Source organism: Danio rerio, chromosome 9, assembly GCF_052040795.2.
Source record: "Danio rerio strain M-AB ecotype USA chromosome 9, GRCz13ab, whole genome shotgun sequence".
In the NCBI taxonomy this organism is placed as follows: domain Eukaryota; kingdom Metazoa; phylum Chordata; class Actinopteri; order Cypriniformes; family Danionidae; genus Danio; species Danio rerio.
In genome coordinates, this window is record NC_141029.1 from 17,664,968 (window position 1) to 17,691,829 (window position 26,862).

At 39.5% G+C, this 26,862-nt stretch overlaps 1 protein-coding gene across 4 annotated transcripts in view; it reads right to left on the reverse strand.

Annotated features, from left to right (window-relative positions):
• Positions 1–8,174: 8,174 nt before the first annotated feature.
• The window catches only part of crfb4 (cytokine receptor family member b4), a 143,865-nt gene continuing 125,177 nt past the window's right edge, over positions 8,175–26,862 (reverse strand). Inside the window, exons 5-7 of one of the 4 annotated variants that reach the window (XM_087267150.1) lie at positions 26,459–26,603; positions 26,162–26,316; positions 11,652–11,805 (exon numbers count right to left, since the gene is read on the reverse strand). In XM_087267150.1, the coding sequence (XP_087123276.1) occupies positions 11,683–11,805; positions 26,162–26,316; positions 26,459–26,603 (423 nt within the window). In that variant the 3' untranslated portion in view covers positions 11,652–11,682. 4 annotated transcript variants of the gene reach the window in all.

Below are 26,862 nucleotides of genomic sequence, written 5' to 3' on the forward strand. Positions count from 1 at the left end.
ACATTTTGATTCTTCATGCTCTTTGCCTTTTCTTTTAGGTGTCCATTTACTTTCTGTTCTGTCTGCTGCTGTTTTCCTCTGCGCCACCTCTTGAACTGCTGCGCACGCCTCCCCCTGTTGGTGAACTTGAAGCGCAACCTCTTCAGACTGGCGCACACTTTGTATAGTTTGAGCTAACGTGAGATCTGACATTAACTGTAATCTGCGCGACAGTTCTTTATCAAGTATGCCCACAACTATCCGATCTCGGATGTGGTCTTCTCTATGTTCCCCAAACTCACAGTCTTCTGATAAATCATAGAGAGATCTAATAAAGGTTTCAGCTTTTTCTCCGGGACACTGTATTCTTTGGTAAAAGCAGGCTCGCTCGTGAATCACATTTCTCTTGGGAAAGAAATAATCCTCGTATTTTCCTAACACAACGTCAAATTTCTTCTTGTCTTCTTCCTCATTAAAGATGAATGATTTAAATATGTGTTCAGCTTCATTTCCCATGGCGTAGATTAACGAACTAACCTGGACTTCTCTATCTTCTTTATCCAGTTTGGTAGCACACCAAAAACGCTGAAAACGTTGTTTACAGTTGTTTGACGATCAAATGGAAAACACTCCGGAGGATTAAATTTAGCCATTCTTCCGAGGCTATGTGCTCGTCAAGCACTTCTGACACCATGTAATAGTTTAATGAACACACTTGACTTAACAGAGCAACAGGATCACCTTTATTCTAGCTGAAAACATGTAAAGAAGTCGCAAAGCATCACGGGTCGCATTAACCCCTTACCTCTCAATGTCATCACATAGTTCTTAAAGCTATACATACATTACAAAAACTTTTATTGATGTTATTGATAAACGTTACTTTAGCAACACAAACTTACTTCAAGCTGCCCTGAGGGACAAGATGAGGTGGAAGATGATGCCGCTCCGTGTTTCTCCCGGGAGGTCATCTTTAGAAAGAGCCGACGGTAGGTAAAATACTAACATTAATACTTAACATAAAGCACGACGTATTGCACACCGCAACAACTTTTCGATATGCGCTCCACTGACGTCACCGTCTGTGCTTCCAGGTCAGAGAGCAACTGTCCATCAAAAGCTCATTAGCCAATCAGAGTAGATCGCTGTTAAGCCCGCCCCCACGAGAAGTTTATGCCAAAACAGCAAACGAAAATTTGCGAAGCGTTAGCGAAAGCTGTGGCAACGCATTCAAAATCCATGATTCACGAAAACGATTCTTTGAAAATCATTAACAAAGAATGAAGCATATTTGAAGAGCATGTTAAATTCGTGCGACTGAGATCATTTTTTCGTTTTCATTGTGATTTTCTTCTTTTGCAGTGCCATATTTTTGATCGTTTCTTGGAAAGTTACGTTCAGTTTTATAAAGTTACGTTCATTCTTATTGGCACAAAAATCATCCCATAAACTTCTGTCTCTTTTTGCAATTGTTGAAAGTGATTTCAAAAATCAGGCATTGCCATTCTTTGCAGTTTTTTTTGTTATTCTGTAATCATTGCATGCATCACTTATAACTATTCTAAACACAAAAATATTTTCCATTGTGATGAATATATATATATATATATATATATATATATATATATATATATATATATTAGGGATGTGCGGAGCAGCCGGTATTTGTATCTGTATTTGTATTTGTTGAGGGGGGAAAAGTATTTGTATTTGTAATCGAGTAAAATTTAAAATGGATCATTTTAAAATTTAAAAATAAAATTTAAAATATACCCATTATATAAATTATAGACATGCAATATTGGTTGTTGTTTTTGAACATGTGACAAGAAATGTCATTGAAAAGAAAATAACATAGAAGCCATTACCTCATCCATGGTTAAACCAACAACTAATAAAATACCATTGTGAATATTATGAACCCCACCACCACCGTTCTTGTTGAAGGACACTGAATAGACAGAATAAAAACAAATAATAATTCAAAAAACTGTTCTTCTTCTGAAAGAACTTCTTTCCAATGGACAGAATTCCAAAAACTAAAATTAACAAAATAAATCTAAATAAAACCCTGCTTGGGAGAACTGGCAGAACAAAAGTATTCTATATAATTCTAAAAGATACAGTCCTGCTATTGTCATCTGCCTGCCGAAAAAAAACAGACACAAAGTTTGTTTTTTTTTAACTTTTTTTATGTTTGAAACTGATTTGCTGGGGCAGAATGTGGCTGTGTTGATGGTTTGGTGCTTGTGGAGGATTTAGCAGAACATAGCTGTGCTGATGAAGGGATTGATGCTTGTGGGGGGGTTAAAGACAGTTTCAGGAGAGGATGCTTTTAGTGCATGTGATAATACATTACATAGAGGGTTGCGCGGTGGCACAGTGAGTTGCACTGTCGCCTCACAGCAAGAAGGTTGCTGGTTCGAGCCTTGACTGGGTTCTCCCCATGTTGGCGTGGGTTTCCTTCGGGTGCTCCGGTTTCCCCCACAGCCCAAACACATGCAATATAGGTAAATTGGGTAAGCTAAATTGTCCCTATTGTATGTGTGTGAAAGAGAGTGTATGGATGTTTCCCAGTGCTGGGTAGCAGCTGGAAGGGCAGCCACTGTGTAAAACATATGCTGGATAAATTGGTGGTTCATTCCACCGTGGCAACCCCAGATTAATAAAGGGACTAAGCCGAAAAGAAAATGAATGTTTATGCATAGAAGATGTTGACAGATGTTCAATATCTCTGCCTCTGCTGATTTCACTTTTACACACATTATACTGTATCATTTTGTTTTATCTGCAGCACCACTGACTGTAAAATGCATCCACAAATAACATGAAGTTTTTTTTTTTTGACTGGTGGAGGACCAAGAAATGGCTCAGCAGCAGTCTCACTCTTTTTCTGGGTGCCCAAATGTATTTGAGGAATTTCAAGTTAATAAAAAGTGACGGGAAGCCATGCTAAGGTTAACTAGCCTATAGCATATATCTTGCTGTCTGCAAAAGACAGTTATTTAGACGTACCATATAACTCCCATAAGTGCATATTATTCAAAACAACTGCACAAGCATTGTTTTAACCTTTATAAACGAATGTTAACGTTACTCTGTCAACAGTCTATTGTCTAAATTACTGTGCTAACAGAGCTAACGTTGCTTAAACAGAGAGCACCCGATTGCAAACTTCAAAAATGCAGCGTAATGGAATATCCCGATCAAACTCCGCTACAAGTTTATAAACTGCATCTGGAACCCAATTAAGGTACAAAAATGTATTTAACAAAAATAGTGATGCAGTGAAGTATTTTTTTTGCTCAGCCGAGCCTTCTCTGTTGCTGTGAAGAAGCTTGTGCCAGACACCTTTTACCTCCACCCCGCCCTCCGACTTCTGACTGAGCGTCTCTCTCTCTCTCTCTCTCACTCACTCACTCACGCGGGCATGCACTGCGGTCTCATGAGGAAACGCTGCTTTTTGATATATTGTTTTTCTTGCTCCCGAATAAAAATAATTTTTCAAGTATTTGTTCGAAATAAGTATTCGTAAAAACACGCTATTCGTGCCTTTCCGAATACCGTATTCGGGTTCGGCTCCAACCTTAATATATATATATATATATATATATATATATATATATATATATATATATATATATATATATATATATATATATATATATTGTCATGGTTTATTCTTTATTTAGTCTTCCTTCTATATTATTATTATTATTATTATTATTATAATTATTATCCCTGATTTTGTGTTGTGGTGGAGATTGTTTTACTAATTGCTTTTTCTTTTCTTTGAGGCTGGCTCCGCCTTGCACCTGCCGCTAATTCGGCTGGTCGCCTTTATAAACCGAAGCTGAGTCTGTGTCGGTGTGGCTCTTGTTTTTCCAGCGCGTCTGACTGATCCTCGCGATCTTGTCTGTCTTTGGAGAGTATAACCCGTACTTGCTGAGAATCTCTCCGTATCTTGCCCTGATGAATGTCTGAAACTTCTGTGCGCGTCTTGTGCGCGTTACTTTGATCTGTGTATTATTTATACTTTATCTATATTTTTCTTTATGATTTATGTTTTGTTTGTTTGTTGAAGTAATTGCTTTGACTAAGATATTGTTTAATTAATGATTTATATTTCTGTTGCCACCTTAATTAACTAGGACACCTATATTCTGGTCTCTAAATAAATAGAGAATTGTACTTCTGGTTTCTGTGTCCTTTTATTTCGCTAACCCCTTCCCTAGACCAGCCTTAAAAAAACTGGGTTTGTAACTATATATATATATATAACTATATATAACTATATCCTACAAAAAAGGTCTGAAAAACCCAAACTAAAGGTTTGATCTGGATCAAAACCAAGATTGGATTACGTGATCTAATCCTATTATGTAATCCGTTTTTTCTTTTGAAAAACCCATTTTCAAACTGTGATTTCTTCCCCTTAGCAAACAAAAATATAGCTTTCCGTTTTACTTTGTCCTTTAGACCCCTTGCATTCAGTAAACAAAAAGATAAACTACATTTTTGTGAGAACATATACCACTGGAATTCAAAGTGAACAAAGAAAAAATATCACAGCATAGTCTATACCCTGCTGAAAAATCCAGCTTAAATCCAGCTGGTTGGCTGGAAAATGACCAGCTAAATCCAGCTAAAACCAGCTTGACCAGCCTGGTTTAAGCTGGACATAGCTGGTTTTGGCTGGACTCCCAGCCTGGCTAGGCTGGTCAAGCTGGTTTTAGCTGGTCTTCTCCCAGCCTGACCAGCTAAGACCAGGCTGGAAATGGCTGGAAACCAGCCTGGAAATGGCCAAAACCCCTCTAAAACCAGGCTGGTCGACCAGCTAAAACCAGCCAACCAGCCTAGGCTGGTTTAGGCTGGATTTTTCTGTAGCGTATAGATCGTAAGAAGGAAAAAAACTTGCAATGCAAAAAAAGTCTCTTAATAATCAGCTTTTCCCTTATTCAAACCTTTCATCATCCTTGAAAAAGTTGCTTTCCCTCAATGAAAACAAATGGACCCCGAAAGTACACCACTTTCCCTTCTGCTGAGCTTGTTTAATGCGTGGTCAAAGCACTTGTCTCACTTCTCTGTCCTCTTTAATTAAGTCCTCCACAAAATGACAGCCTGCTTCATTGCACACTGATGATCCTGTAGCGTACAGTCCATAGATAAAATTTCTTATTGATTTTATCACGGTCTGGCTTTGGTCGACAGAACGGTTTTACGACTCCTGGCTCCACAAAGTCTGGGTACCCCCGCTAGACTTATCTCTTCAGTGTCCCTGGATTACTGAGTCTGTCGCTTCAAACACATTCCTGCCCAAATATACACACACACACACAAGGCTGTTCCGACAGAAAGAAAATGAACTCATCAAATCCTGAACCAGCACAAAACCAATGTGTTATGTTTTGTAAACTTTGTATCTCATTTCTGACTTTTCCTACCTGTGTAACCTCTCTTAAAACCTGTATGCATGTTCCCTTTAGGCCTTTGTAAAGCATAAATATTGTAAGGATATGAAAAATTAGGTTGATGTACTTTAAACCCCCCCATGTTTGGTACCGATGGGTTTCTGCTGACATTTTACAACACATGATGCATAGAGCAAGACCATAACTCGCATTGCTTTATTCTTTAAAGCCCTGTATTAAATGCCTGTCCGCATGCTTTAGGCGGACACTCAAATTTGCATACGAGCAGCCCCGAGACAAAGGAAGGTTCGCGCGCAAACTTTCCCCTGAAACCATTGGTCAGAATGCTGAACGGGTTGTCACGTGACCCGCAGGTATAACCAGACCTTTTGCCAAACATCTGCGCAGAAATAGAACGTCCGAAAAAGGAACATCATTGACGGTGGTCCCTTTAAGGGCCACACGGCTCTTCACAGCCGCATGGACTTTCCCGCCACGTTTTCTTTATTTTCCGGCAAAAGTAAACTCAATTTTAAAGTTTGCGATCGTGTTCGTCCGAACTGCATTACAAACTCCACGCATCAAGAAGGACATTAAAAGGAGTTTCATCACGACGGAAGAGAGACGCATAAAAGAGACCTCCAGACATGAAAGACCAGGTGATTTTAGTTATGCGATTAAGCTGTGCCCCTTTTATCAAAAAGGTGTTTTTTATAACCTTGGTGGTCCGTAATGGTGCGTGTGGAACTGAAAGTTTTTTTCACTCTTTTATCGGAAATCTATATTTCCTAGCTTTACTATTTCTCTTTGCTGTTACACGTTCTATAGACCCGATATCTCCATGTGGTTTACCTTTGTTTTGTGTTTAATATATGTTTGTGCGTTTGTTTGTTCGTTACGTCTGACTAGTCAATAAATTCCATTATAATCAAATGAATTGTATTGTTTGCCTCATGAGAAAATGTCACTGAAATACAGATTCCCCTGCCTAGCTATTATAAGTTGTTTAAAACTTTTGAATGATTAACCTACTTCACAAGAAGTAGCAATTAAATTCCCTTTTTCTAAATGAATAGATTACCATGTCCGCTCGGAAGAGCGAAGGCTCTGCTTGTGTTGTTTGGTCAAATTAACAATAAATTTATCCGGAATATTAATGATTAATAATAACTCGTTATTGTTGATAATTAATATTCGTAATCTGGGAATCCGCTCGGCCGCGCGAGCATGATCGGGTACAATCATATGTTTGTTTGACCAAGTTGACTGAAGCTTAAGTCGGAATATTAATAGTTAAGAATAAACCGTTATTGTTGATTATTAATATTCATAAAATGAGCTAATTTCATGTTACATCCGTTGGACGGTGCCCAGATTTGATCTATGTAGATTCTTTTTGAAAACTGCATGGTGATTTGACGTGTGCAATTACCTTCTCTCCTGCCAATTCGATGGACTGCTTCTTCCATTTCCCAGGGCACGCCAGGCGCAATTTTGGAGAACAAGTTGATCACCACTTCTCTAATATTCTAGTTCTGTTTCTCTGGCAGTCCTTTTATGCATAAATTCCAGCGCCTTTTGTAGCGATCTAGTTCTAACTCTTTTGTTTCTTTTTTGAGATCAGAAAGCTCCAGTTCCAATTCAATTGCCTTCTGTTTGTGAACTTTTAACTCCTCTTTGACTTCAGAAATGACACTAGTTTTCTTCAAATTTTCTTGTGACTTCTTCCAACTTTTCTTCCTGCTTGTAAAATCTGTTGCCAAGGAATTAAATGGCCACAAGAATATCAGCATTAGAAATATGTTCCTCGCTGTCCTAAGATACTTTCTTCAAAATGTGCACTTTACTGGGCGTAACAGGTAGATTCACATCACCACAAACCTCCAGGAGACACTTATTAGTTTCAGCACCTACTTCCATCACCTCCGCATAATCATGATATAATTTGTCACTGATCACAGCTATATCCTTCACTTTTTCTTCCTTTACCCGGCATTTTTGGATAATGAAAAAAACAATTTGCTACCAATCAATTAGGAAAACTTCAAAAAAACACTAAGAAACACTTTGAGATTCAGCCAGCTGTTACAAAATGCTGCTACATAGTACGCCATCTTGGTCCACCCCCAAACTATACAAAATAATTAGTTTAAAAATATTGAACGACATTATGATATGAAGAACTTCCGGAAACTTCCTACTTCTCTGTTTATCCATCTGATTTTATGGTGGGTTTCTTTTGACCGCCCCCTGCCGTTTTAAAAAATATCACAACGGCAAACATGGCGAGTATAAAAGCCTATTCTGTTTTGCAAGGTGCGCGATGCGGCACCAGGCGAAAGTATAATTCCAGCTTTATGCGTCAAGTTTCGCAGGTTGTTGTGGTGCAAAGTTTAAGCTTGGTGAACTCTGACCTGCGAAATCGCATCACTTGCCGTAATGGAGTGAGGGGCTGGTTTAGTTGGGCTCTTCACCCTTAAACTTGTTAATTTAGATTCTTCAACTGATTTAATACAGGGTTTAGAAACAGGTGTATTATAGCAATAAAGTTGTAAAGTTGATAGATAGATGAATTTGATTATCTGAAATTCGTTTTAATAAAGGTCTAGATAAAGAGCCTCATGCAGTAGTATGTATACTAATGGTTTGGTTTGGGATGCTTTTATGGCCGTTTCCACTGTCTAAAGGTGTACCTTACCACTTTTTTGGCACACTTTCGTTAAGGGGCCCAAACACAAGAAAGGGTACTGTAGCGAGGCAGAGGGAAAACACAAACACAGTAGATGATGTTACAAACAATGCCCCGGAGGGTGCTTTATTTACAAGTGTTCAAGGGGTGAATGAGTGCTCTTCTTAAGGGTGCGTGCTCAAGTGCTCCGGGGAGATGCTGAAGACTGGTGAGAGTTTTGGTGTTGGATTGGTCACGAGCTGGATTCGGCTGTGGGAGAGACAGAGAGAGACAAGCGTTAGCGCAGGGAGTCATGTCAAATGAAGCTCGGTTTCCTCCTGTGTGGGGCTGGCTTATATCTCTCCCTGGCTGATGAGGTCCAGCTGTGAGCGATCCGGTGTTGATGAGTGTTCCAGCTGGTGTGGATTTGTGCCCAGGGCGGCGTGGTATTAGCCGACTCGCTACATTCCCCCCCCCCCCTTAGCGTCGTCCTGGTCCTGGGTATTCTGCGAAGAAAGAGCAGTGTGTTGAGAGGGGGGGTAGAATGTTTTGACAGACCTGCCCATCCTGACCAGAGCCGTGAGAGTCCGTCTGCGTTTCCGTGGGAGGCCCCGGCTCGATGTTGGATGTCAAAGTTGAAATCCTGGAGCGACAGGAACCATCTGGTGACCCGAGCATTGTTGTTCTTCGCTGTAGCCATCCATTGTAGTGGGGCGTGGTCGGTCACCAGAGTGAATTTCCTGCCAAGGAGATAGTATCTTAGCTCCAGGATTGCCCACTTGATCGCCAGGGCCTCCTTCTCCACCGTTGCGTAGCGGGTCTCTGCGGGGGTAAGCTTCCGACTCACGTACATGACGGGATGTTCTTCATCGCCGTGGACCTGGGAGAGTACTGCGCCCAGGCCCGAGTCGGAAGCATCCGTCTGAAGAATGAAGGAACGCGTCGTCGGCTTCCTTGGTCCATGTTATCCTCTCCGGCTGCCCCTTTCTGGTCAGGTCTGTCAGAGGGCTGGCTATGGATGTGAAGTTAGGTATGAAACATCTATAGTAGCACGCTAACCCCAGAAATGCACGTGGGTTGGGCGGGCCGGTTATACAATCTCTGCTGGGCGCGCTGGGCTTCGGTCAGGTGTTGTTTGACGATGGGCATGACTTTCTCGATGCGTTCTCTCATGTCCCGTACGTGTTCAATCACCGACCGCTGGGGGGCTGGCTCCTGTTCCCAGGCTTGACGAGCCACATCCAATAGCCCTTGGGGTTGGCGGCCAAACAGCAGTTCGAAGGGGGTAAAGCCTGTGGAGGCCTGGGGGACTTCCCTGATACCAAACAACACGTACGGGATCATGAGGTCCCAGTTGCGCCCGTCCTCTGCCACCACCCGTCGGAGCATCTGTTTCAGAGTTTTGTTAAATCTCTCGACAAGGCCGTCAGTCTGTGGATGGTATACTGAGGTTTTTATTTGTTTTTCCTTGAGGAGGTGACAGAGGTCTGCCATCAACCGGGACATGAAGGGGGTGCCCTGGTCGGTCAGTATCTCTGCTGGAATTCCCACTCGACTGCATAGAAGAAACAGCTCCTTCGCGATGGCCGATGACGTGGCTTTCCTCAGGGGAATCGCTTCAGGGTATCTGGTGGCAAAATCGAGGATAACAAGGATGTGTTCATGTCCCCGGGCCGACTTCGGCAAAGGCCCTACCATTGGCCATACCAATGCGGGTGAAGGGCACATCAATGATGGGTAGTGGTATTAGAGGGCTGGGGGGTGGTCGTTGGGGAGACATTCAGATGTCACATGCCTGGCAATACCTTTTTACTTCCCCGTCTAGCCCCGGCCAATGGAAACGGTCGCGGATCCTTTTCACCATGTTGGCCGCTCCCAGATGTCCAGCCATCGGGTGGGTATGTGCCAATTCTAAGACCGTCTCCCTCTTGGTCCTCGGAACGACCAGTAGTGTCTTCTTTTCCCCCCGCCTCTCTGCGACACAGTACAGCAGACCATTTTCCACAATAAAATGTGGGAGGGGGTGAGAGCTGGGAAGTCGCTCATTACCGTCAATGATTCTTACTTGCGGCCAGCAGTGTTTGAGCGTCTCATCTTCCCTTTGTGCTCTACCAAAATCGCCTCCTGCAGTTATCTGTTGAAACAGATCAAAGTACAAATTAGCGGATATTGATGACTCACCCCCTCTGTCGCTCTCGGTGGTCATCAGCGCTGGTTTGCGGTCCCGATAAGCCCGTGACTTGTTCTTCTTCTTTGAACGAGCCGATAGAGCGTGGTGGTGGGTGAGGAGTTCGTCGAACCCCGGCCAGTCTCTGCCCAGTAGGAGGGGCACAGGAAGATCTGGAACGACCCCGACTTCGATGCGCCAGTTGCCTGGTTTAGCCGCGATGGTCACTCTCCGGGCGGGTACGTGGCGGGTATCACCGTGTACACACGTGATAGGAATAAGGCTTTTACTTTCCTGGTGGTATTTTAGAGTCTTCGCTTGAACCAGAGTGATGGCGCTTCCTGTGTCTAACGTGGTCGTTTGTGTTTTTCCCTCTAACTGGACTTTATGGGTGGGAGCTTCGGGAGGGATGTTGCGGTGTACTGCGCACCCTGCTGTCCAGGCCGGGGTCGAGTGCGTCGTCGGCTCGGTGGGCATCGGCTCGTCCACCGGGCTGGGGACCACTGGTCTGCCGCCTGGTCGCGCTGTGCCCTCCACCGGTCGCCAAGGTGCACTTACCCTCCGGGGTGGCAGAGCCGCTCTCTCCCCATTGTCTCTGGCGATGTGAGCTTCAGCCAGCTCGATCGCCTCCACCAGGGTGGCCAGTGACTCAGGATTTCGCATGCTGGTGAGTGTTCGCAAACGTCGGGGTAACGCTCGCATCATCTTCTCGATAATCACCTTCTCAGCGACCTGGACTGCCGAGGGATCTCCTCCTAATAACCATAGCCTTCCTAGACGAGAAAGTTGAGCTGCTTGAGTCCGCACTGGCTGTTTCTCGTCATAAGCCCACTGGGAAAACTGTTGTGCTGCGCTGATTGTGGATAGCCCCATTCTGGCTAATATCTCCTTTTTTAACGCTTTATAATCTTCATTTTTAGGTGTCTCTAGTGAAAAATATGCTCATTGTGCTTCTCCTGTGAGAAACGGAGCCAACATTCTCGCCCAGTTTTCCTTCGGCCAGCCTTCTCTCTCGGCAATAACTTCAAAAGTATGTAAGTAAGCGTCAATATCATCCAGGTCGCTGAGTTTAGTGAGATGATGATGCGCACTCACTTCGGGAGTCGGATGGTATCTGGCCGCCTGGCGGAGCTGTTGTTCCAGTCGATCCTGTCTGGCTGTAAGTTGCTCAGAGATGGAATTCTGCTTACTGGAGATCTCCGCTAGGTGGAGCAGTACCTCTTCCAGAGACATGGCGACGGGATGTTGACAGCCGAGTAAGAGGAAGCGTGGGAGAGAGAGAAAGCGGATGCCTGTCTGTAACAAACACAAAGAAAAATTCAGCGGTTATCTCTTCTTACTGGTAAGTGTTTCTTCTGAATTTTTTCCCTCTGCAATGCCCGCATTCTCCACCAGTTGTAGCGAGGGAAAACACAAACACAGTAGATGATGTTACAAACAATGCCTCGGAGGGTGCTTTATTTACAAGTGTTCAAGGGGTGAATGAGTGCTCTTCTTAAGGGTGCGTGCTCAAGTGCTCCGGGGAGATGGTGAAGACTGGTGAGAGTTTTGGTGTTGGATCGGTCACGAGCTGGATTCGGCTGTGGGAGAGACAGAGAGAGACAAGCGTTAGCGCAGGGAGTCATGTCAAATGAAGCTCGGTTTCCTCCTGTGTGGGGCTGACTTATATCTCTCCCTGGCTGATGAGGTCCAGCTGTGAGCGATCCGGTGTTGATGAGTGTTCCAGCTGGTGTGGATTTGTGCCCAGGGTGACGTGGTATTAGCCGACTCGCTACAGGTACCAAAAGGCGGAGCTAGACGTGCAGCTGAACGCTATTGGTTTACAGAGATACGTCATTCGCTTACGCAACAAGCCAGAATGCAAACAAAGGACCCGCCATGTTTGAAACACACAGTGAGAGATTACAGTGGAATTATATATACATATAATAAAGAGCCTTGTCGTCGTCTTAATAAACAGTCACAAAGCCATGGAGTAGAGCAGGGGTCCGTTCTTCGTACATCGCTTAAATGATCTAAGATGATTTGGCAGATCCTGGATCTTTTAATCTTGATTACCGATCTCTGGCTAATTTGGTTCTTCAAAAAAGTTTGCGAATCAGATTAGAATGTCTGGATGAACTGATCTGAGATCACTGCGTGTGTTGTGAAGGACAGATCTATCGATCCTCTAAATCAGGGATGTCAAACTTAATTCCTGGAGGGCCGCAGCCCTGCACAGTTTATTTCCAACCCTGCTCCATTACACTTACCTGTAGGTTTCAAACAAGCCTGAAGAACTGAATTAGTTTGATCAGATGTGTTTAATTAGGGTTGGAACTAAACTGTGCAGGGCTGCGGCCCTCCAGGAATTCCTCTAAATCATGATCAGTAATGCCATGATTGGCTGACGGCACAGCAGCGTAATGACATCATCTGATTAATATTCAATTATCCATGTGAGCAAAATTACATCAAATTAGCAGTAAACGGTTTGTTAAATATGACGCAATAACTTTCCACATTTGTTGTGACCTGCAGGCACTACACCTTCTTGTGTCAAGAGTATTCATCATGTATTTCAATGCATATCAATGTACTTTGTTCTACATTTAGAAAATATTTTCTTTATTATAGTAGGCGGTTTTTTAATCGCTGTATGGAATAACTGGATGTTTACGAAAGCATTTTGATATTGGTAAAGGCATCTGCAACTTTTGTGAAACATAATCACTGGCATATTAACTGCCAAAACATGTTGATGACTGCATTAATGTATTATTTATTTTTTTAAAAAGTCACATATTCTGCATTTCTATTATCATACACAAATTGTACTAAAGCGGTCTAAGAAGTTCATATTAATAAATTTTCTCTTTGCACCACCAGATGGCAGTCTTTGTACTTTCATTTCGGGGGGTGCAGATTGCATAAGTTTTATTAATATATATTAGTGATGTCAATCGATTAAAAAAATTAACTAATTAATCTCACCTTTTTAAAAAACTTCTAATTTTAGCTATTCAAATGTAAAATTAATGTAAACGCAAGACAAAAACTATTTAAATTCAAAATATAATTGTTTATTAGAATTAAAATTCAAAATATAATTGTTTAATAGAATTTTTGTTTAACTTGTAACACAGATTTCTTCATGTAAACAACATACTCACAACAAACCATCAAGATCCTGGCTTGACAGCCATATTTATTAAAGAAATTAAAACACAGGCATGTTAATGACATTTAAATTTCAAAACAATCATTGCCAAAAAAGAAAACATTGATTTTCATGTAGGATTAAAAGTGGACTGCAAAAAAATGCCAAAATACAGGCATCACAGATATGGAAAATGAAAAATTATAATAATAAAATACAAACTGTTGCACTCACTGTAAAGTTTTATTGCTGTGAGTTGAGAACATTAGTTATAGAGTAGAAACAATTTTTCTTAATCCTCCTTTACATTCATCCAGTTGCTAAGACTAGGAGTATCCCGCAAATGCACAGAGACTCCCAAATGCCCGCAAATTAATGATAATTTCTTGCAAACCGGTCATTAATTACATTGCACACCCCTCTCCCCCGCATCCCTCCTAGCTCTTCAGGTAGTCTATGGCGCGTGCAACTCACCCCCACTGTCCTTCAGGTACGTCTCGTGCGCACACGCCCCTAATCAGATACGTCGCTCACTCCACCCCTGACACCCCTTATCGGGTCTGACACAGACACACACACAACGTGCTGCAGACGTTTTGGCCCCAACGGCCTTCCATACTGGAGCGACTCCCCTCAGATTCAACACGCATGATCACGTTCATCCAATTTGCTTTAACTAAGCATCCTAAAGTATTACTGTATTTCACAAGGATTCTGACACAACGACGCGAAGCATACACTTTCGTTGCGTTTAATGAGGAAACACGCTAAACTTAAAGGGCTCATGCTGAAAGGCAGAGTAATGCCCTGTCTTTGACAGCTCGCGACTTCACTAGAGACTTTCTGAGTACATTCACATAAGACACCAATACTCCGATTTTAATATGATTAAGATTATACTCTTATTAAAATTCTACCGTGTAGCCTAAGCAATGATTTTATTACCTTAAAGGAACACCGAAATGCGGAGGATTTTCTTTCTGTTCGCCATGCGGTATCAACTTACAACAGAAGTCGAAAGTTAAAAATGAAACATCCGAAATTGCATGAAACTCTGGAGAGCCTGGTGATGCGACTAATTGTTTTATACTGAAACTTGCCTTCAAAAAGTGCTTCCTTGGTCTTATCCACATTTCTTGCATGTTAAACACACGTCCACCACAACAGGAAGTACAAAAAAAACCTGCAACTGCGTTAATTGCGTTAATTTTTTTTAAATGTTAATTATTTAAAATTAATCGCATGCGTTAACGCACTAATTTTGACAGCGCTAATATATATAACTTTATTTATTTTATTAATAACTATAACTTTATATATATAGTTGAAAAAATATTTACTATTTTCCCAAGTGTATATAACTACTACTGTAAGAAAATATCAGAATTCGGTACATACTTTCGCTATTATCTTTGCTTAAACTGACCCGATCTAATCCTGTTTATATGAATTGAACCTGCTTCCGATCAGGTTTGAGCTAGCAGAGCTGTTGCTATGACAAGAACTCTCGGATCGACTTTGAAGAACGAAACGATTCTGGATCGTGTCAAATCGTCAATATCCAAATCCAGCTAACTGAGTAATCCACGTACGAAGAACGGACCCCAGAACCCTGTGCCTCGTAGTTTTTTAAGAGCCAGTCTAAAGAGCGAGCGGTTACACTTTCTTGCTTGTGCTAGCTGCCATCTATATCTGAAATAACAAACTTCTTGAGCTGATAATAATAATGTGTGCTTGGTTATTGACAAGCTTTGGAAAACCGATCCTGTGAGAAGCTGACAAACGCGAGAATGACACATTCAGAAAGAAAAGGACTAACTTTAACACGAGAGTGGAGTGCGGAAAAAAGGAGAAGCCAAGAAGCATGTTATTTCTTCAGCAAACATGAACGAACTGCCCTTTTTAATTTTTAACATCACCTTTTGGACTAATATGAACTGGGAATGATGGAGTTACTCTCTAACAGAGGCTACATGTGCCGCTGCAGATTACAGACGAGAGGTTTTCACTGACTGTAGGCGATATTTTGTGTTGTTTTGAACCTAATTAAGGACGAATAGTATGCTGTGTGTACTTTTTCTGTAGTTGGTAACATATTGGGGACTGTATGTGTTTATATATGTTAATTTATATTATAATAATTTATATAATATTATAATTACAGACGTTACAGTAGGCTTTTTCGAGCTGTCATTGATCTGCAGTTACAATCAAATCCTGTTCATAGAAAAGTTAGTAATAAACATTTATACAGAAGTGTTTGTGTGTAAAGCATCTGTTTTGTGAGAAGTGCTTTTCATATGATATGTGAGCAACCTGTGCAGCTTTATTGTAGACAATATTGTAGACAATGTCTAATGTCCATTTGCGAAAGTGAAGTCGACTGAAACTTTGTCATTCACCACGCCCACTAAAAGGGTACCCTTGGTAGTGGAAACGCAAGCCTGATAAAGGTGACCCGTACCGACCCGAACCGTACCATACTGTACCAGTTAGTGGAAACGAGGCATCAGTTGCAGATATTAATCTAGTTAAAGAGAAGTGGAATCAGGAAAGATACCTAATTACTTTACAGGATTAAGAAATAACATACAAAAACAGTAAAGTTATGACAGAGACACACTTAGACCTCATAAATCAGACCTTGTACCTCAACAATCTAAACAATTCAAATGTTTCATGCTGCAATGCATGCTGGGTGTGGCATAGTACAAATATCCCAGCATGCATTGTCACATAAATAAATGTAGTATAATGGTTTTACAGTTTTCTTTGTTTGCGTTGTATTCTGCTGTTGTTTATGTTTAGACTTTTAGTAGCCTGTTAGTAAATTAAACTGTAAATTTTGTTAGTTGTCACCATTGTTGAGGTTTATACACTGAATGTTGTCTGTTTGAGTGCAACTCAACATAGTGTATATCGCAAAGTGTTTCGATCCAAGATATTCTTAAATCCAGAATTTAAAGCCACGTATAGACATATTATGTAAAACAATAGACTAAACCTTGAATATGAGCAGTAAATTATATTATAGTAAATTAGAACAGGTTGAGTCTTCTTAAAAACAACATGAACATCACCAGATCTTATTAAGGTTTTTGGCTGGCTTACCATATCAAAAGAATTGTTCAAACAGTTCTTAACAACTGCAGCAACTGAGTTAAAAATGCACTGTTAAAAATGTCAGGGCTAAGAGCCCAACTAAAGGAAACTCAGTTCTCCATGATGGTGACCTAAAATGTTAACCTTTCTCTTAAGAAGAACTTTAGTAGATGTTATACAAAAATACATGTTTTAGTAATAAGTGTAGCTGGTGATGATATTTGTGGAGTTGTTTAATCATCCACTGATTATTTAAATGATTTAATCATTTGTTGACCTCCAGGTTATTTCATTACAAAGCTGTGACTAAAGTTGTAGTTTTTTGCATGTTCTGTTTTTGTTTTTTTGCCTTCAGTATTTCTTTATTTGTTCATCATTAATCCTTAACTATCATTAAATTAGTCATTTAATTAATTAATTTACTTCAGCTTTGCTACATGTTTCTAGCCAGCGTAGTAAAAGATGAACTGCTGATGTTATTCTGCATGTTTCTTTACTTAAAGACAGTGGCTGTTTAGTTGCTGATGCAGAAAGAATCTCTTTAAATGTATGTGTACTGATGTGAAATTTAAGACATTTGAGATAAACTGAACTTTTCTAATTAACAAAAATAGGTTATCATTAAAAGTATGCTTCTAAGCATATATAGCACAATACTTCATAAACTCATACAGCAGTTGACCAATTTGAGGCAGCTTTTAGTGAACAAAATGAGTTCATTTGAGTATTGTATATATCAGTTAAGTCCATTTTTACTGTAGCATACTGTAAAATAACAGTACATTGCTGGCAACTGCCGGTATTTTACTGTTTTTTAGGGACAACTTTTAACAGTAAATTAAATTATAGTTTCAGTGTAAGCCATGAATGATAGTCTTTGCTTCTCAAAAAAACTGTGGATATGGGTAAATATGTAGAAAAAAACTTTGAGTGGTAGGGAATGTGTATGTATAGACATTACATACAATTGCTACTCTGCACATTGCTGTTTATTCCTAAAACATGACAATAATCCTTGATCTATTGTAAGTTTTTAGTTGTAGGATCATACAAAATCATATTCTCCCCCTCAGATACTGTGAAGTGATGGAGTCCAGATGTTACAGACACAGATGCAGCAATGGAGGAACACAGCGAACACCTTTCAGGAAGGACTGGAGAATATTAGAAATAAAAGACTCTAAAATGACTTTTCACTTGTGAAAGACTTCAGAATATCAGACCCCAAGAACTGTTATGGAATTTCATGACACAAGACCATAAGAATTGATATGCAATACAACAATAGTCTTTCTGATCTGAGAAGATCAGGAAAGCAGCTGTTCAACTGTTCAATTTAAGTCACTGTTGACAATGCAAACAGGCTGGAAAATTAATTTCACTGTAAACTTTATTTTGTATATGTTAAATTGTTTTTTGGCTTTGATAAGATATTTGCCAGATGCTCCCCCTCCTCAGAGATAATAACCTCCTCAAATTACCCAGGCAAGGGTCTCGGTGATGCTTCTATTGTCTTGAATTTATGGCTGTTTGTTCTGAGTTGAGTATAAAAGGTGAAGATGTGATATCAGTTGGGGGGAAATTTCTGAGACTTATGCTGCAACATACTTCTCTGGTCAGGGATGCATCTATAATTCTTTGATTTATCTTTGAGTAATCGATGTTGCATTGTTACAGTCTCATCTCTGAATTGGCTTTCTGATGGTTCTATTATGTAATTGGCATAGTACAATTTTACATGACAAATAAAATGTTAAGTTTTGATTCATTTTGAATTCTGAATTTTTTTATATTTAGAAGATTAAGTGGAGTCTTATGTTACCTTTATCATTCAACATGATTAGATTTGGTTCTAAGGCACATTTGACTGTACAGAGCTGTTTTGGCATGTCAGCAAGAAGATCTTTAATCAACTATTTGCTGAAAGTAGCAATTAGCAATGGGCTTGGCTGTTTTTGCTACTTGTTTAGGAATGTGTGGGCGGTTTGCAACCAGCCTATTTAAATATTATTTAATCCTGTACCCTCTGACTAACTTCAGAGTGTCGACATACCGTCCGTGAGAAGATACTTCAACTCAGGGCGTGGAACTCTGAGTGGCATTAGGTCCCTAATGAACGTATAACTGAAGAGTAAGGGAACAGATATAAATCAAAACTGTAAATTAAATCATAAATGATGAGTGTGATCCATTCTTACAATTAGAAATACACTTAAAACTTTAGGATCACTTTAATTGGAGTGAGAATAAATTTGGAGCTAAAAAAAACAAATATAAATAATTTCTAATAAATAACAAAAATCTTTTTAGAAGCACTAGTAAAACGCTAACATGCATTTAACCTTCGAACATGCTGTTAGTTTCATCATTGGGCTAATAGATGGACTTCTACACTTGTGTTGCCCATACTTATGTTTTGTTGTTGTTTTTTATTCAGTCTTATTAGCTGTGTCTGTTTAACATTGATGTAAATCTGTTACACAATATGCACAATAAATAGTTTCCTCAAATAATGTCTTAATTATGGTTTACACATGATTACAACGTTTGGGTATGACTGGACCGAAATCAGACCTGATTGCATTTTACAGCTTTAAATAATAAGATTAATTATTTAATATGCACAATAGGCTATTAAAACACTTAAAGTATGCAGCAACATGTTTTATAAACAACCTGAATATGGCACAAATGTCCAGAACATGACATAATTCGACGTGCCATAGCGGGATGTGACAGAGCGACGTCTTTTCAATGGTAATCGGATGTCCAAATGTTTGCTGAGAGTTTGCAAAACTGCTCCTTGAAAAGACATCCCTCTGTCACATCCCGTCATGGTTGAAAAGCAGTTCCAAAATGAAAATCCAACCAGCGTCTTTTACGTCATCTGGCCGTGAATCACCCATCTTTTCTACACGGTTCCTGCACGTCGAATTGTCATCTTTTGGACTTTACATTATTATTTAAAGCTTTGAAATGCAATCAGGTCTAATTTCAGTCCGGTTATACATGAATGTCTTTAAGACGTTGTAATCACATGTAAACCATAGGTAATACATTATTTGAGGATGCAATGGGGGATGGGGATTCAAGGTTGTTTTACAATAGTCATATGCTGTGTCCTTTCTATATTAAACAAAAACTGAAATAATAAAAACAATTTTTCATAAAAATATATATTTTATATATGCAAAATCCAGATATGTATTATACAGTGGGGATCGAAAGTTTGAGCACCCCAGGTAAAAAGAAGCCAAGGAAAAATCTCCAAAAGGGATCAAATTACAGATTAGACATTTTTTTTATATGTCAAAAAAAGTTACTTTATTTCCATCATTTACACATTCAAAATAACAGAAAACCAAAAATAAAACGGCTTCTGCAAAATCAATGCATGCACTGCCCCCTTTGAAAAGCTGAGAACTGGCAGTGTGCTGGCTCGTTCTCAAGGCAGATAAAACTGACCTGGCAGAGGTGACATCAGGGCGAGCACTGATGTAAATCTGTGTGTCATCAGCATAGCAGTGATATGGGCTGGACGATATGGCAAAAATTTATATCATGATATATTTCTTAATTTCGGTCAATACAATATAATTCCAATACCGATATGGACAAGTTTAAAAAGCCAGGAAAAACTGCCAAGAACGCACACAATAGATGTCTGTACCTACAAATGTCTGCAAACTGAATTTGCAAAGTCTATAATAACTCCAGGCTCTTATAACTTTAAAAAAAAAACTGCAAAAGTAAAAAAAAAAAAAAAAAAGAATGTTCACTTTTTATTTGTATTAAGCCTTTACAAACAGATGAGTATATTCATAGTTCTGTTTGCTTTTTAACTTGAACATCCTTTAAGGGTTATTTCTGTCTATTTATATTTGTGTATGAAATCACCTAATTAAATGAAAAGGTTTAACATAAGATAGTTCTTATATATTTTATATAGTCTATTTATATAGGCTAATATTTTATATTATTTTATATAACATACTTTCATTATTTAACAGACTTATTATCTCTATTAATCACATTCATTCTATTTCAACAGCTTTGCAATAACCAGATTCCTGATAAATATTTTTGTGAATTTTATTTTGTAAGTCTGCTCAAGTGCTATACCAGCATGCAGCAAGTTTATGTGTGTTAGTGTTAATTTGGGTCTATGCAAGAATCAAGTTTATATATATATATATTGTTACAACCGGCTCAAAGTTGCAACATCAGAGAGACAATACGGACCAGGTAAATTGAAAAGAGAAATGATTTATTATCAAAACGTATAATTAACAAAAGTATTTAAAGCAATCAAAGTCAGTATAGGTGAAAGTCAGTAGTGAAAAGCATGTGTATGGAAGTGTACTGAGCTCATGATCCAAACACAAACTAAAACAAATCAATAGCGCTGAGCAGAGACGTCCGGCTAATCAAGCTCTCCCAGACAGAATGACGAACTCCTTATAAACCCCACACAATGAGTCTCAGGTGGGATGACCCACCCACCAATCTGCAATCACGCAGAATCTGCAAATAACAAACACACATACAAACAGGTCCCACATGTGACCTAACATCTCCCCCCCTAAAAAAAGAAAAAATATATAAATGCCACAAATACCAATAATTTCTCTTCAATTTTTATACTATTTTTTCCCTATTTTGTTCTCTCTAAACTTTAAACATTAGTACTGCTTAAATTTTCTAAGGATGAAACGGTAAATTAAAGCTACAGTTTGGCATACTCCTGCCCCATCTCCTCTCCTCCAGCAAACCGGATCCTAAAAGCATTTAAGAAAAAGAAGAGACACAACAAGACTACCAAACAACTTACCCACTCAGTCACATCACTCAGAATGAGCTCGAGACAAACAGTCAGAAAACACATTGTCCGTACCCCTTATGTGTTTAATTAACAAATTATAGGGTTGTAAAAACAAAACCCACCGCATCAATCTCTGACTGGGACTTTTCAGTGTATGGAGAAAAATTAACGGATTATGATCTGAAAAAACAACAACTTGAGAACCACCTCCCACATAAACTTCAAAATATTGGAGTGCCCATATTAAAGCAAGTGTCTCTCTCAATAACAGAGTAGTTTACCTGATAGGAGTTAAATTTCCTTGAGAAATAACAAACTGGGTGGTCCACACCATCCAACCCAGTTTGCAAAAGAACTGCACCTGCCCCAATCTGACTCGCATCCACCTGAATCATAAATGGCTTGTCAAACTGCGGTGCAACAAGAACTGGATTTGAGGAAAGCAGAAGTTTAGCATTGTTAAATGCTTGCTGGCAACCAGAGGACCAAACGAATGGAACAGACTCTTTTAAAAGATTTGTTAATGGGGCTACTACAGAAGAAAAATTTGGGCAAAACCCTCGATAATAGCCCGCCATTCCCAAAAAACGCATTAAATCCTTTTTTGTAGATAGGACGGGGAACCCCTCAATTGCCCGCACCTTCTCTTTCAAGGGACGCACGTAACCATGTCCGACTTCCCTTCTCAAATAGAACACAGTAGCCTTGGCAAACTCGCACTTTGCCAAATTTATTGTGAGTTTCGCCTCCAATAACCGCAAAAATAAAGCACGAACACGCTCCAGATGTTGTTCCCATGTATCACTACAAACAACTACGTTGTTTAAATAGACTGCACAACCCGAAAGTCCTGACACAACCCGATTCATTGATCTTTGAAACGTTGCCGGAGCGTTTCGCAATCCGGAGCTCATTACAGAATAGGAATATAATCCGGAAGAAGTCACAATCGCAGTGATCTCTTGCGCTCGAGGTGTTAATGGAATTTGATAATAACCCTTTAACAGGTCGAATTTACTTACGAATTTAGCAGCCCCTACTTGATCCACGCATTCTTCGACTCTGGGAAGTGGAAGTGTTTAGTGATCTTATTTATCTTTCGATAATCTGTACAAAATCGGTATGAATTATCAGATTTTTTTACCAATAAACAAGGTGAAGCCCAACTAGAACAAGATGGTTTTGCCAAGTTATTATCAAGCAAATACTGAACTTCAGCCTCTAACGCCTGTTGCTTTACCCGTGGCGCTCGGTAAAAACGCTGACGAACAGGTGTTGCGTCACCAACATCCACATCATGTTCGATCAAATGGGTGCGAGATGGAACATCGCCAAACAACTCTGGAAATTCGTGTATCAGCTTTATTAATTCTCCCTTCTGAGAAATAGTTAGATGGCGCATTAAATTCTCTAAATTAAGAAGCGTCTCTGTATTGGAAAACCTCGGTTGCAGCACACAATCAGTTGGAGCCTCATCTTCCTCCATCTCCGGTACAATTTCATCTGTCTGAGAAACCGTTAACACAGCAGATGTTTTACAATCAGTCTGATCACGGGAATAATATGGTTTCAACAAATTTACGTGGCACAACTGCTCACTTTTCTTTCGATCTGGGGTTGAAATAAAATAATTTAACTCGGATATGCGGCGAGTAACTATATAAGGGCCTGAAAATTTGGCTCGGAAAGGTGAAGCAGGCAAAGGCAACAGCGCAAGCACCTGATCCCCAGGAGAAAACTCACGGACTTCAGAATTACGATCAAATAACTGCTTCATTTTTTCCTGTTTCTTCTCTAAATTCTCTAAATAAACACACGTACACAATGCATTCCACCATTATTGCCAGATTGGGCGTTTTTTTTATTTTTTTTGCATTTCGCCGGGTTTTTGATTTTTGACATTTGCTAGCTGTTTTTCACTCGGACTCATTCACAGTCTCTCTCTCACATAAACAAACATGCAGGTATTCACCACGCACAAGTTACGCAAAACACGAAAATCTGACATTTCCCGCAGCAAGATCCAGCACTGGCGCAAACAGTTTATTTGGCGTACTTAACATACACGACTTATTCACCATTTGTGAAAGGTTTGCATTTTTTTGCTGAAGCTCCTCATGCCTTCTTTCAACTTTCGCTCAGCTTGTACTTTGCCGCAAAAGCTGCATGGTGGGTTTTGCCATAGGTTCCTGACCACTGTTCTATCGGGTAGAACAGATTTGATGGGTTCCCGATGCTAGTCGGCATTCACATTTTGCAGAGCACTGGAACTATAAGTTTATCGGAACTTAAAAAGCCGAACCACTTTTAAACCATTGCATTAGTCTTTCTCTCTCATCAACCAATTCGTCTGCATTCTTACTTGTGGAAGCTTGTTCATACACATCTTTACTCAGGGCTCCCATTTTGTAGCTTAAAACTTTCTGCGAGACTGCGATAGAGCGAACTGCTAAGCACGGACAGTAGCGTGTCTGTGACGCATGTCATCAATGTCATAGCAAAAGAGGCAGAGGAATCGGGCGCACATGTTGGATAACTTTATTTATTTTGGATTGTGAAAGCAAAATTCTCCTACAAACAGTGATTATAGTGCCTCCTGATGGTGAATGTGGTTATACTTAGGGCAGGTATTATTTGATAATTTAGTCTTTTATTTTACTGATTTGGCAACCGTCAAACGTCATCAGGGAAATGGGTTGAATTTCCGCTTAGTAAAAAAAACATTAGTGCTCCATTTGGGACAACACTACATACATGTACTATGCTGTTGAGTGTGTAAGTGCATAAGTATATTGTGCATAGTGTATAGTGTGTCATTTGAGACGCAGCTATAGGATCCAAAGAGACATTAGAGATGTCAAGGACAATGTAGTGGAGGGGGAGAAGAAGAAAAAGAAGAAGAAGATGAAGAAGAGGAAGTGATGAAAGAGGAAGAGGAGAAGGTGATGACAAGGACATGGAAGAACAAAGGCAAGGAGACCTGCAGTCTTAGTTTAAATTCCAGTCCCTTATTTGAGCATGTCCTACACCCAAGTTTTTCTGCCTTCATTCTCTCCCTTAATAAACCTGATAGAGGAGTTTTTTTGGCATGGCAGTGGAAAGTGTATGACAGAGAAATTTATGTCAGTGGAAGACAAATTTATGTATTTATGCCACTGAAGAAGCCTGCCTAGCAGAGTTACAGATGTTTTCCAATTGTTTACACATTAAAGTTCCCACAATTTTACAAAACCTTAACACTCAAGGAGCAAAGAGATTTGCACAACTGTAAGCGCATTGTCAGCTTCACACTTTTTGCAGAACATCACACATTGATTTGAAAAACACTAAACACTTTTATGCATTAGACAGATATTTATCATGTCATTTCCTCACAAGTTTAAAGCAAATGCTTTCAAATGAACATGCACATGAACCAACTGATTAAACATAGCCAGTGTTTGGTTAAACCCAGTTTTTGGTGTTCACTGTATTCCATGTTTGAAACTTGTGTGCTTTCCAGGTAAGGGGCCCTTTAGTCGCAGATGACCAAGAAAGCTATCATAAACATGGTTTTGGCCAATAATTCGATGTGTTACAGACAAAAAATCTGACTAATAATAATAAAATAATATCCTGAATCACGACCCAGATTTCAGTGTTTTTTGTTTGTTTGTGTACCATAATTTTTTTTTTTTCAGTGCAAAATGTATTCTTAGCATGGAAGAATTGAATGGTTTTATAATGGTTGTGAATTGAATGGTTAAATTAAAAAAGTGTGTTTGTGTTTTGTACTTTATAGTCCTTAAATAAATAATAAACCAGTACATACAAATTGTTTTTGTCTTTTGTGTTCATCATGTAAAAACATAACTTGCCAGTTTTGGAAATGTTTTTATTTTATTGCACCAGTGTGTAAGTGTGTGTTTTTTGAGTTTGGGTTTTCAGCAAGAGTGAATGGTTTGGAAAGAGCTTAATTTTGACCTTAAATAGGATGTTTGGGAAATTTGGTTATACATTATGGCTTTGTGTTTACTATTTTGAGAATATGAGGCATAGTTTCAAGACATGTGTTTAATCAAGTGAGAAAAACTGTAATGGTATGGTCACAATATACTAATGTTGTGCTAATTGTGTTTCAAGCGTTTCCACTTAGATATGCTTGGCACTTATAGCAGGTTTGGCATGCTGTCCCGGGAGAGAACCCTGAGCTCGGAGATATTTGAGCCCAGGGCTCCCGCCCGGTCTAGAAGCATATCAGGAGAACCGAGATCAGGTAGGTCTTGATCACTCCCCCTTTAAAAGAGGAGAAAAAAGGAGGAGATGTGGTGGAAGGGGGGATTCTTCCAAAACGAATATAGAGCAATAAGGAGAAAGTGATCCTTTTATATTAAGCTAGGATCATTCTGATTGGATTTTTACTGATTACGGATGAGTGGCCAGCGGTGCATATCACGTGCTCCTCTTGAAATTAGTTTATTAAACTTCACTTAGTGTTTTGAAAATGTGGCTACAGATTGGGCAAATGTATGCTAGCAATTTTAAAAACTGTAATATGATTATGGTAAGCAAAACTTCTGTTGTGTAAAAAAAAAAAAAAAGTTTCTCTTTATTACATTTATCATTACATTTATTTACATTACCTCAAATACAATCCTCCTATTTGTCTGAAACGATAATTGTTATATTATTTGCTGATTGTCCTGAGAGCTGTTAAGTTTCTTTTCATATATCATTAACTCATGAATGGGCTCCTTCAGGTGAGTTCCCTCATGTATGGGTAAAGGTGCAGGTGACTGGGACCGTTGTGCCAAATACTTTAAGAGAAGACAGCAAGAGAAAAAAGTCAGTAACAGATTAACAGTAAGTCAGTTGCCTTTTATAATTTTGCTACCTGTTTTAGATGCTCTGGCAGATTATCATTAGGGAATACAATTCTGTATCCTTTGTAACTGTACCACACAGCCATAAAGATCAGGAGAACCGCAACTAACACCACTAGAAAACTGATCAAAAGCATCACAGCTATAAGCCAGGGTTCTGTCTCATCTAAAAAAAACATACAAATCAGTATTTTATGTTAAATATTAAAAACAAAAGAAAAAGGATTAAAGCATCATCATAATAAACATTCAGTAAATTAATTTGGAAAAAAAAAGAGAATACAGACTTTATATAGTGGAATACTTACTGCTGGGCGAATTTTTTAAACAGGTCATGTTGCTGGGCTGGCTTGTTTTATTCTTCAAATACAAAACCTCTACTTCGACACAGTAGTTTTCCAGAGGCTTCACTTTTGGTAACATGACTCTGCTCTGTTCTCTTTTTAGTTTGACCTGTTAAAAATGAATTACAAAAAGATTAAATTACACAACTTGGTTAAACAGATATAGCTGAAATGTTCTCTATTTTCTAATTCTACCATGGTTGGCCTACACCTGGCCCTGAAGAAGTCGAAAGTGAAATGGTCTTGGTAATTGGTACTGAAGGTGCGCTATGATAAGATCTAAGAAAGTTAGCAAGCTACATGGCTAAAGTGTGTATACCACGTATACAAGCTCCTCTTCCTCTGGCCCCTCTGCCATGGCCTCTTAC